This window comes from Triticum aestivum, chromosome 3A, assembly GCF_018294505.1.
Source record: "Triticum aestivum cultivar Chinese Spring chromosome 3A, IWGSC CS RefSeq v2.1, whole genome shotgun sequence".
Taxonomy (NCBI): domain Eukaryota; kingdom Viridiplantae; phylum Streptophyta; class Magnoliopsida; order Poales; family Poaceae; genus Triticum; species Triticum aestivum.
The window spans coordinates 509,143,583-509,154,377 of NC_057800.1; the positions used below are offsets into that span (position 1 = coordinate 509,143,583).

The 10,795-nt window shown below is 49.6% G+C and overlaps 1 protein-coding gene and 1 pseudogene across 1 annotated transcript; one reads left to right on the forward strand and one right to left on the reverse strand.

Moving 5' to 3' along the window:
* Positions 1-8,410: 8,410 nt before the first annotated feature.
* On the reverse strand, positions 8,411-9,476 carry LOC123056966 (cytochrome P450 81Q32-like). The gene is made up of 2 exons (XM_044480167.1): positions 9,179-9,476; positions 8,411-9,039 (listed from the first exon to the last, which is right to left on the reverse strand). Exons 1-2 carry the CDS (start codon positions 9,474-9,476, stop codon positions 8,411-8,413), a joined length of 927 nt encoding a protein of 308 aa, XP_044336102.1.
* Positions 9,477-9,485: 9 nt separating this feature from the next.
* On the forward strand, positions 9,486-10,584 carry LOC123056967 (receptor protein kinase-like protein ZAR1; annotated as a pseudogene).
* The last annotated feature ends 211 nt before the right edge of the window (positions 10,585-10,795 follow it).

The window sequence follows — 10,795 nt, forward strand, 5'->3', positions numbered from 1 at the left end:
CATTGTTCTTGGCTTTTCTTGGCCGAGGTGTCTGGCGAGCCATTCGTCTTGAACGTTATGCTTAAAATCTGCTAGGGCTTCAGCGTCCGGACAGTCGACTATCTGATTCTTTTTAGTAAGAAATCTGTTCCAGAATTTCCGGGCTGACTCTCCGGGCTGTTGAGTTATGTGACTGAGATCGTCTGCATCCGGAGGGCGGACATAGGTCCCTTGAAAATTTGCCCGGAAAGCATCCTCAAGCTCTTCCCAACTTCCAATGGTGTTTTCGGGAAGGCTTTTGAGCCAATGCCAGGCTGGCCCTTTAAGCTTGAGGGGTAAGTATTTTATGGCGTGGAGGTCATCTCCTCTGGCCATGTGTATGTGGAGGATATAATCCTCGATCCAGACCCCAGGGTCTGTTGTTCCGTCGTACGCCTCTATGTTTAGGGCTTGAATCCCGCTGGGAATTCATGGTCCAGCACCTCATCGGTGAAACATAGGGGGTGTGCGACACCCCTGTATTTGGGTGTGCCGTGATGTTCGGATATTTGTTGTGTTGCATTGCTTACTAGAGCTTGCTTTCTTGGCCCGTAGATAGATCTAGCTGGGCCATATTTTTGATGCGGATCCTTTGGTGGATCGCGTGCCGGCTTGTGTGCGGTGCCGCTTGCCACTTCATGCTGGCCATGCGGTCGTCTATCCGACCGGGTGGCTTTCCTATTTTTTGACTGCGGGGGCTCTAAGGCCTCCTCGTCAAATTCAGGCAGTAGCTTTCGCTTTGGATAGCTTTTTGTGCGGCGACTGCCGCCATATTTTGTCTGCGGTGTTGCGTACTTTGCTCCATCTGATTCTGAGTGCATCTTCCGCAGTTTTGAGCTTCCACTTCTGCTTTTTCAGGCTACGCGCAGTGGCGACGAGCCTTTTGTGGAGGTTCTTCTGCTCCATGAGCCTATCCAGCGTAAGGTCGTCCGGACTGTTGTTTTTGCCGGGGACGGGGTGTTCGGTTTGTTTATCCGAGTTTCCCTGTTCGGACGGTTGCTCGAAGGCATGTTCGTCGTCCGCCGGCTTGTCCTGCTCTATGGCTTTGTCTGTATGGCTGCTATCTCTGTCGAGGCAGGGCTTGGAGCGGCGCTTACGTCGCTGATTTGATTGCTTTTCGAGTGAACGATCCCTTGTTGCATCCCTGTGTTCCTCGTCGTCGCTTCCTTTGGGTGTGTCCACCATGTATACATCATGAGATGAGGTGGCTGTCCAGTGCCTTATAGGCGTTGGTTCATGTTCATCTCCTACATCGTCGTCCATACCGTCAATGTCTTCGGAGTCGAAGTCGAGCACGTCGTTTAAATTATTGACAGTGGCTACGAAGTGGGTGGTGGGTGGGCATCAAATTTCTTCGTCGTCCACATCCCAATCCTGCCGGTCATAGTCCGGCCAGGACTCTCCTGGCAAAGAGAGAGACCTGAGTGAATTCAGAATGTCGCCGAAGGGCGAGTGCTGAAAGATGTCTGCGGCGGTGAACTCCATGATCGGCGCCCAATCGGATTCGATCGGTAGGGGCGCGGAGGGCTCGGAGTCCGGAGAGGAGTCCGACATCTTTGAGTCACGGGCTTCGCAGAGGACAAGGCTGATGTTCGGCTTGATCGCCGTAGAGATTGCAGCCCTCGAGGCGGTGTCTAACCACCCATCCTCGATTGGTATGGTCGGCTCCGGGCCAAGGGTCGGAGCGGACACAGGTGCGGCCTCCAGGGCACTGTTCGGCGGCAGAGCTAGATCATGCCCACCGGGACAGTGTGGCGCGCTCGGCTGCGGCTCAGATCCGTCGAAGATCAAGTCTCCGCGGTCATCCGCAGTGTAGTTTAAACTTCCAAATCTGACCTGACGGCCAGGGGCGTAGCTTTTGATTTGCTCCAGATGGCCAAGCGAATTGGCCCGCAGTGCAAAGCCGCCAAATACGAAGATCTGTCCGGGGAGAAAAGGCTCACCCCGGATCGCATCGTCGTTGATGATCGGAGGAGCCATCGGGCCTAAAAGTGACGACACAGAGGAACTCTCAATGAAAGCACCAATGTCGGTGTCAAAACCGGTGGATCTCGGGTAGGGGGTCCCGAACTGTGTGTCTAGGCGGATGGTAACAGGAGACAAGGGACACGATGTTTTTACCCAGGTTCGGGCCCTCTCAATGGAGGTAAAACCCTACTCCTGCTTGATTAATATTGATGATATGGGTAGTACAACAGTAGATCTACCACGAGATCAAGGAGGCTAAACCCTAGAAGCTAGCCTATGGTATGATTGTCCTTCGTCCTACGGACTAAAAACCCTCCGGTTTATATAGACACCGGAGAGGGCTAGGGTTACACAGAGTCGGTTACAATGGTAGGAGATCTACATATCCGTATCGCCAAGCTTGCCTTCCACGCCAAGGAAAGTCCCTTCCGGAAACGGGACGAAGTCTTCAATCTTGTATCTTCATAGTCCAGGAGTCCGGCCGAAGGTATAGTCCGGCTATCCGGACACCCCCTAATCCAGGACTCCCTCAGCCCCCCTTTCCTTCCCCCTCACCTCTCCTTCCCCTTTCCCCCTCCGAAAGAAAGGACCGGAGGAGTAAACTGTGGAGGGGTGCACCGCACACGGCTAAGAAACAACTGTTATGCTTTGGGGTGCCCCCTGCCCCCGTATATAAAGGAGGAGAAGGAGGAGGCCGGGCACAAAGGGGTGCGCCATGGGGGAAACCGACTAGGTTTAGGGTTCCTTCTCCTCCTTTATATACGGGGGCAGGGGGCACCCCAAAGCATAACAGTTGTTTCTTAGCCGTGTGCGGTGCACCCCTCCACAGTTTACTCCTCCGGTCATATTGTCGTAGTGCTTAGGTGAAGCCCTGCATGGATCACATCACCATCACCATCACCACGTTGTCGTGCTGACGAAACTCTCTCTCGACACTTTGCTGGATCAAGAGTTCGAGGGACGTCATCGAGCTAAACGTGTGTTGAACTCGGAGGTGTCGTACGTTCGGTACTTGATCGGTTGGATCGCGAAGACGTTCGACTACGTGATACGTCTCCGTCGTATCTACTTTTCCAAACACTTTTGCCCTTGTTTTGGACTCTCACTTGCATGATTTGAATGGAACTAACCCGAACTGACGCTGTTTTCAGCAGAATTTCCATGGTGTTATTTATGTGCAGAAACAGAAGTTCTCGGAATGACCTGAAACTTCACGGAACGTCTTTTTGGAAATAATAAAAAAACCTTGCAAAAGATGAAGACCAGGGGGCCCACACCCTAGCCACGAGGGTGGGGGCGCGCCTGCCCTCCTAGGTGCGCCCCCTACCTCGTGGGCCCCCTGGAGCTCCACCGACCTCAACCTTGACTCCATATATTTGCGTTCGGGGAGAAAAAAAATAAGAGAGAAGGATTCATCGCGTTTTACGATACGGAGCCGCTGTCAAGCCCTAAAACCTCTCGGGAGGGCTGATCTGGAGTCCGTTCGGGGCTCTGGAGAGGGGAATCCGTCGCCATCGTCATCATCAACCTTCCTCCATCACCAATTTCATGATGCTCACCGCCATGCGTGAGTAATTCCATCGTAGGCTTGCTGGACGGTGATGGGTTGGATGAGATTTACCATGTAATCGAGTTAGTTTTGTTAGGGTTGGATCCCTAGTATCCACTATGTTCTGAGATTGATGTTGCTATGACTTTGCTACGCTTAATGCTTGTCACTAGGGCCCGAGTGCCATAATTTCAGATCTGAACCTATTATGTTTTCATCAATATATGAGAGTTCTTGATCCTATCTTGCAAGTCTATAGTCACCTATTATGTGTTATGATCCGTTAACCCCGAAGTGACAATAATCGGGATACTTACCGGTGATGACCGTAGTTTGAGGAGTTCATGTATTCACTATGTGTTAATGCTTTGGTCCGGTACTCTATTAAAAGGAGGCCTTAATATCCCTTAGTTTCCTCTAGGACCCCGCTGCCACGGGAGGGTAGGACAAAAGATGTCATGCAAGTTCTTTTCCATAAGCACGTATGACTATATTCGGAATACATGCCTACATTACATTGATGAATTGGAGCTAGTTCTGTGTCACTCTAGGTTATGACTGTTACATGATGAACCACATTCGGCATAATTCTCTATCACCGATCCATTGCCTACGAGCTTTCCATATATTGTTCTTCGCTTATTTACTTTTCCATTGCTATTGTTACAATCACTACAATATACCAAAAACATTACTTTAGCTACCGTTACTTTTGCTATCGTTACCACTACTATCATATTACTTTGCTAATAAACACTTTGCTGCAGATATTAAGTTTCTAGGTGTGGTTGAATTGACAACTCAGCTGCTAATACTTGAGAATATTCTTTGGCTCCCCTTGTGTCGAATCAATAAATTTGGTTTGAATACTCTACCCTCGAAAACTGTTGCGATCCCCTATACTTATGGGTTATCAAGACTATTTTCTGGCATCATTGCCGCGGAGCATAACTCTATTCTTTGAGTCACTTGGGATTTATATATTCTTATCATTATGAAGAACTTGAGAGATCCAAAAACCAAGATTTATCCCTCAACTATGAGGGGAGGTAAGGAACTGCCATCTAGCTCTGCACTTGATTCACCTTCTGTTTTGAGTAAGCTTGCGACACCTAAACCTGCTTCTGCTATTGATTCTGATATGTCGCATGTTATTGATGATGCCACTTCTGCTATGCATGATACTTATGATGAAACTGCTTCTATGCTTGACACTACGGTGCCACTTGTTGAATTTCTTAATGAACAACTTGCTAGGGTTAGAGAGAATGAAATTATTGAAACTGATTATATTGAAGATAGTGATGATGAAGACTCTCCCCTAATAAATATGAATTTCCTGTTGTGCCTGAGGGTTATGTTCTGGATGAAGAATCTGCTAGTGCTATTATTGCTTGTAATGACAGAAGCGATCTTAAGAAGTTATTAGCTAAATGGAAGCAGCAATCCCTTAATGCTAGAATGAAACCCGACCCTACTTTTGCTACTTCACCTATCTATGTCACTGATAAGGATTATGAATTCTCTTTTGATCCTGATATAATTACTTTGGTTGAATCTGATCCTTTTTATGGCTATGAATCTGAAACTGTTGTGGCACATCTTACTAAATTAAATGATATAGCCACCCTATTCACTAATGATGAGAGAATTCGCTACTTTTATATCCTTAAAATATTTTCATTCTCTTTAAAGGGTGATGCTAAGATATGGTTTAATTCTCTTGATCCTGGTTGTGTGCGTAGTCCCCAGGATATGATTTATTACTTCTATGCTAAATATTTCCCTACTCATAAGAAACAAGCTGCTTTAAGGGATATATATAATTTTGTGCAAATTGAAGAAGAGAGTCTCCCACAAGCTTGGGGGAGGCTTCTCCAATTACTTAATGCTTTGCCTGATCATCCTCTTAAGAAAAATGAAATACTTGATATCTTTTATAATGGACTAACCGATGCTTCCAGAGACTACCTGGATAGTTGTGCTGGTTCTGTTTTCAGGGAAAGAACACCGGATGAAGCTGAAATTCTATTGAATAATATGTTGACTAATGAAAATAATTGGACACTTCCCGAGCTTATTCCTAAACCAACTCCGAAGAAGAGAGGTTTTCTATTTCTCAGTCCTGAAGATATGCAAGAGGCAAAGAAATCCATGAAAGAAAAGGGTATTAAAGCTGAAGATGTTAAGAATTTACCTCCTATTGAAGAAATACATGGTCTTAATTTACCGCATGTTGAAGAAACATATGATCTTAATCCATTACCTATTGAAGAAATTCATGGTCTTGATAACCCGACACAGGTAGTAAAGGTAAATTCTCTCAATAGATATGATAAAGCTGAAATCCCTCTTACTAAGTTTGCTAGCCAATGCTTAGATGAGTTTGATAAATTTATGGTTAAGAAAGAAGACTTCAATGCTTATTTTGGTAGAGAATTAAAACGCAGTGCTGATATGCTTGAACACTTGGGTGATTATATGGCTAATGTCAAAGGTGAACTTAAACTTATTAGTAAACATGGTTCTATGGTTACCACTCAAGTAGAACAAGTACGTAAGGCTCAAAATGATTTTCTCAATGAATTGAATAGTAAGAATAATGATTATGCTGTTAGAGTGGCTACTAGAACTGGTAGAATGACTCAGGAACCTCTGTATCCTGAAGGCCACCCTAAGAGAATTGAGCAAGATTCTCAGAAAAATAATATAGATGCACCTAGTCCTTCTAAAAGGAAGAAAAGGAAAAATGATAGGACTTTGCATGCTTCTAGTGAACCTATTCCTGAACCACCCGAGAATCCAAATGATATTTCTATTTCTGATACTGAAGCACAATCTGGTAATGAACCTGAAACTAGTGATAATGTTAATGATAATGTTCATGTTGATGCTCAACCTAGTAATGATAATGATATATAAATTGAACCTGCTGTTGATCTTGATAACCCACAATCAAAAAATCAATGTTATGATAAGAAAGACTTTGTTGCTAGGGAACACAGAAGGAAAGAGAGCCTTGGGTACAGAAACCCATGCCTTTTCCTCCCAAATCATCCAAGAAAAAGGATGATGAGGATTTTGAGTGCTTTACTGAAATGATTAGACCTATCTTTTTGCGTATGCGATTAACTGATATGCTCAAAATGAATCCTTATGCTAAGTATGTGAAAGACATTGTTACTAATAAAAGAAAGATATCTGTCGGGGATATACCTCGCTGTATGACCCGGCTGGAGTTGTAAACCGCCTGGGACTTGGTAAACGGGCGGATGGTAAACCGGTGGAGAGTTAAGACAGAGAGTCAAGACAGATGGCTAAGACAGACGGTAAACCGGCTGGTGTTAAACCGACAGACAATGTTAAACCGGCGGACAATGTTAAACCGGCAGAACAATGTTAAACCAGCAGACGTTAAGAAGCCCAGTAAGGGAAGTCAAAATAGTTTAAGTTAAAGTCCGAGTTGGACTCCACATGTAACCCACCCCTTCAACATATATAAGGAGGGGCAGGGCTCCTCAAAGGGGGAGGAGCAAGAAACAATCTCTAGGGCTAGACACAACTAGAGGAGAGCCGGTTTACAGCGACTCCCTCGTGATGATACTGAGATCTAGCCTCAAACAACATGTAGGGTTGTTACCGGATGATGTTTCCCGGGGCCCGAAGCTGTCTAAACCCTTGTCTTGTGTTGCGTCTCTCGATTCCGCTCAACCCCTCTCAAGCTACCACATAGATGCGTTGGCCTCGCGACTAATCCCTCATACTAAGGACATCTGACGTGACAATTCCACGATAGTTGGCGCCCATCATGGGGCACGCGCACGATGGTGTTGAGTTCTTGGAGGGATCTTTCCCAGGGATCGAAGAGTTTGTGATTTTCTCAATGAAGAAGAACCTGATTAGAATAATCTGCATCAACTTCAAGTTTATCGGTTCAGATTTGTAATCCGTCAGATTTGAGTTTAAGAAAAATTAGGTTTGAATCTGTGCGTCCGCGCGTGCGACCTGGCGTTCTGTCAGTCCGGAGCCAAATTTTGAAAGTACTGCTACAAGAGGCCAAAATACAAACAGGAAGTCCATCCGTACGATGGAAAATCATCAAGTTGTGTTTGTTTTTTGGTCTGATTCGCCAGGTTATCACCGCCGCGTACAGGATTCGCTGACACGGTCAAATTGTTTCCATTACATCAAGCGTCACAGCCTAATGGTTTCAAAGTCTGGTGTACTTCTCGACTAGTATATCACGTGAAGCCAAAACAATTTTCTATTGGGCAACTCTGATTGCTACAAGGAATCTACCAGGAGGTTCAGTCAAGAATTAGAGAAGAAAAATAGCATGATTTGCCTTACGTGAACATACAGGATTCCAACACCGGGGTGGATTGACAAGTCAAACATCAAGTTTGGACGAGGCCACGGGCTGAAGCTCGGTTTCCGTTTTTATCTCTAAACCGCCATCGCCAGGCGCGTCTCTGACTGCCGCATGTTCGTGTGGCCCTACTGGACCGGCACCTCTCCAACTCGCTGACGTCTCAGCTGTGCTTCTTCTCCACTCCGCACGCAGCCGCCCCGGCTGGCGCCTCAGATCTACTCTATGTGCTACATCCTTTTCAAAAAAGGTAATAGCACCCCAGGTACCCTAACTTGCATCTAATGTAATGATTTAGTTCTAAAGTTGCAAAACTTGACCAAACCATATCCTAACTTGCAACTCATGTGATGATTTAGTCCCAGGCCAATCACAGCTTGCCAATTGGCTGGACCGGTCAGCGCACGCAGTTTTATAGAAAACCCCTGCCGTTTCCAATTATCAACCCGCAGTCATCCCCACTTCTACTAGAAACTACTATACATATGGGCCAATGCTACTGGAAACTACTGTACATATGAGATGCCAAGAAGTTTGATCTGAAGAACATCACGCATGGCCGCGCGTGGCCTACACACGGCCTCCAAAGCCACGGCCTTGGGCATGGTGATCCCCACCCCCTCCGTCATGTCCACCTCCACGCCGTCCACCCGGTCCCAGTCAAAGCACTGCACCAGCGTCCCAAGAACCACCCCGACCGTCTGCAGCGCCAGCGCCTCGCCGGGGCACCTCCGCCGCCCCATCCCGAAGGGCATCAGCAGCAGCCCATCGCCCTTGCCGTCCTTGAACCGCTCCGGGCGGAACACCGTCGGGTCCTCCCATACAGCCGGGTCCCTGTGGAGGGCGTACGCGTTCACGATCAGCATGGTGCCGCTCGGCACCTCGTAGCCGCCGACCTTGCAGTCGATGGAGGACTCGTGCGGCAGCAGCAGCGGCGCCGCCGGGTACAGGCGTAGCGTCTCATTGATGATGCACTGGAGGTAGCTGAGGCGGGGCACGTTGTCAGCGGTGACCATGCGGGAGGTCCCGATGGACGCGTCGATCTCGGCCTGTGCCTTCTTCAGCGCCGCCGGGTGGTTCAGTAGGAGCGACATCGCCCATGTGCTTGAGGTGGTCTCCGTTCCTATCACAATGACTCTGGTCGAGTTGTTGCTATCTGATGACTTAAACGAGTCCAAAATCTACTAATGATGCCAAATTGCCAATGTCCTTAATGAAGAAACTGACAGTTGAAGTACTCGGGTATGTGAGAAGCAGCCAAGTGGAAAAGTGACTTACCGCACACAGAGCGATGATCATCTGATCAGTGTACAGCTCCGGCTCCGTCTTCTGCAGAGTGAGGAGCACGGCGATCATGCTCTTCTTCTCGCCCTCGTCCATCCTCGGCCGCTCGGCGTCGATGAGCCGGTGGAGGAAGGCGTCCCTCCTGCTCACCGTGGCCAGGATCCTGCTCCTCACGCCGGACACGTCGAGCCACCGCATCACCGGCAGGTAGTCCCACACATTGGCCGCGCCGATGAGCGGGATGATCTCGTCCACCACCTGCTTAAACTCCCGCGCCTCCAGGGACATGTCCAACGCACGTCCCTGCACTCCGTCTTCCTCTACGACAACAACCTCACCGGCGCCTTCCCACCGGCGCTCGGGCGCTGCAGGCAGCTGCAGCGGCTGCTCCTTGCAAACAATGGGTTCTCCGGTCACATACCGGCCGTCGCATTGCCACAGATGGAGAGCCTGTAGCTGCTCGACCTGTCGTCCAACTCCCTCACGGACGCCATCCCACCTGAGCTCGGCAAGCTCCAGGCGCTGGCCGGTACGCTGAACATCTCCCGCAACCGCCTCTCTGACACGGTGCCACCAAAGCTGGGACGTCTCCCGGCGACCGTCACCCTCGACCTCTGCTTCAACAACCTCTCCGGCGAGATTCTGCAGTCCGGGTCCCTTGCCAGCCAGGGCCCCACGGCCTTCCTCAACAACCCCGGGCTCTACGGTTTCCCGCTCCAGGTCCCCTGCCGCGCGGCCCCGCCGTCGGCATCCTCCTCCATGCCGCCTCCGACCACCACTGGCTCCGGCGGCAGCGCCGGCGGCACTAGCCAACCGATGAAGACCAGCCTCATCGTGCTCATCTCGGTCGCCGACGCGGCCGGCGTCGCCCTCATCAGAGTCATCGTGGTGTACATATACTGGAAGCTGCGCGACCGGCGCGGGGACGACATCGACGACGACGAGGACGAGGAGGGGTGAGTGCTCTTCGCCTGCCCGTGCATGCACGCAAACACCTGCGAGGACTCGTTGGACGGGTCAGACGCGGGCGGCGGCGAGAAGAAACGCGGCAACGGTTCCGGGGGCGGAGGCGGCGGCAAGGACGGGGAGCTGGTGGCGATAGACAAGGGGTTTCGGATAGAGCTAGACGAGCTGCTGCGGTCGCGTACGTGCTGGGGAAGGGCGGGAAGGGGATCATGTACAAGGTGGTGGTGGGCAACCGGACGACGCCGGGGGCCGTGCGGCGGCTGGGCGGCGGCACCGCGGCCCCGGAGCAGTACAAGGAGTTCGCGGCGGAGACCGGCGCTGTCGGGCGCGTGCGGCACGCCAATGTGGTGCGGTTGTGCCTGACGAGAAGCTTGTCGTCACCGACTTCATCAACAACGGCAACCTCGCCTCCGCGCTGCGCGGTACATAACATCCTCTCCTATACAATTCACGCTCTTTTTTTCAACGGTTTGCTCTGCTCTGAAGAACAGAATGGGTTGATAATTGGAAACGGTAGGGGGGTTTCTGCAAAACTGCATGCGCTGACCGGTCCAGTCAATTGGCGAGCTGTGATTGGCCTGGGACTAAATCATCACATGAGGTGCAAGTTAAGGTATGGTTTGGTCAAGTTTTACAACTTT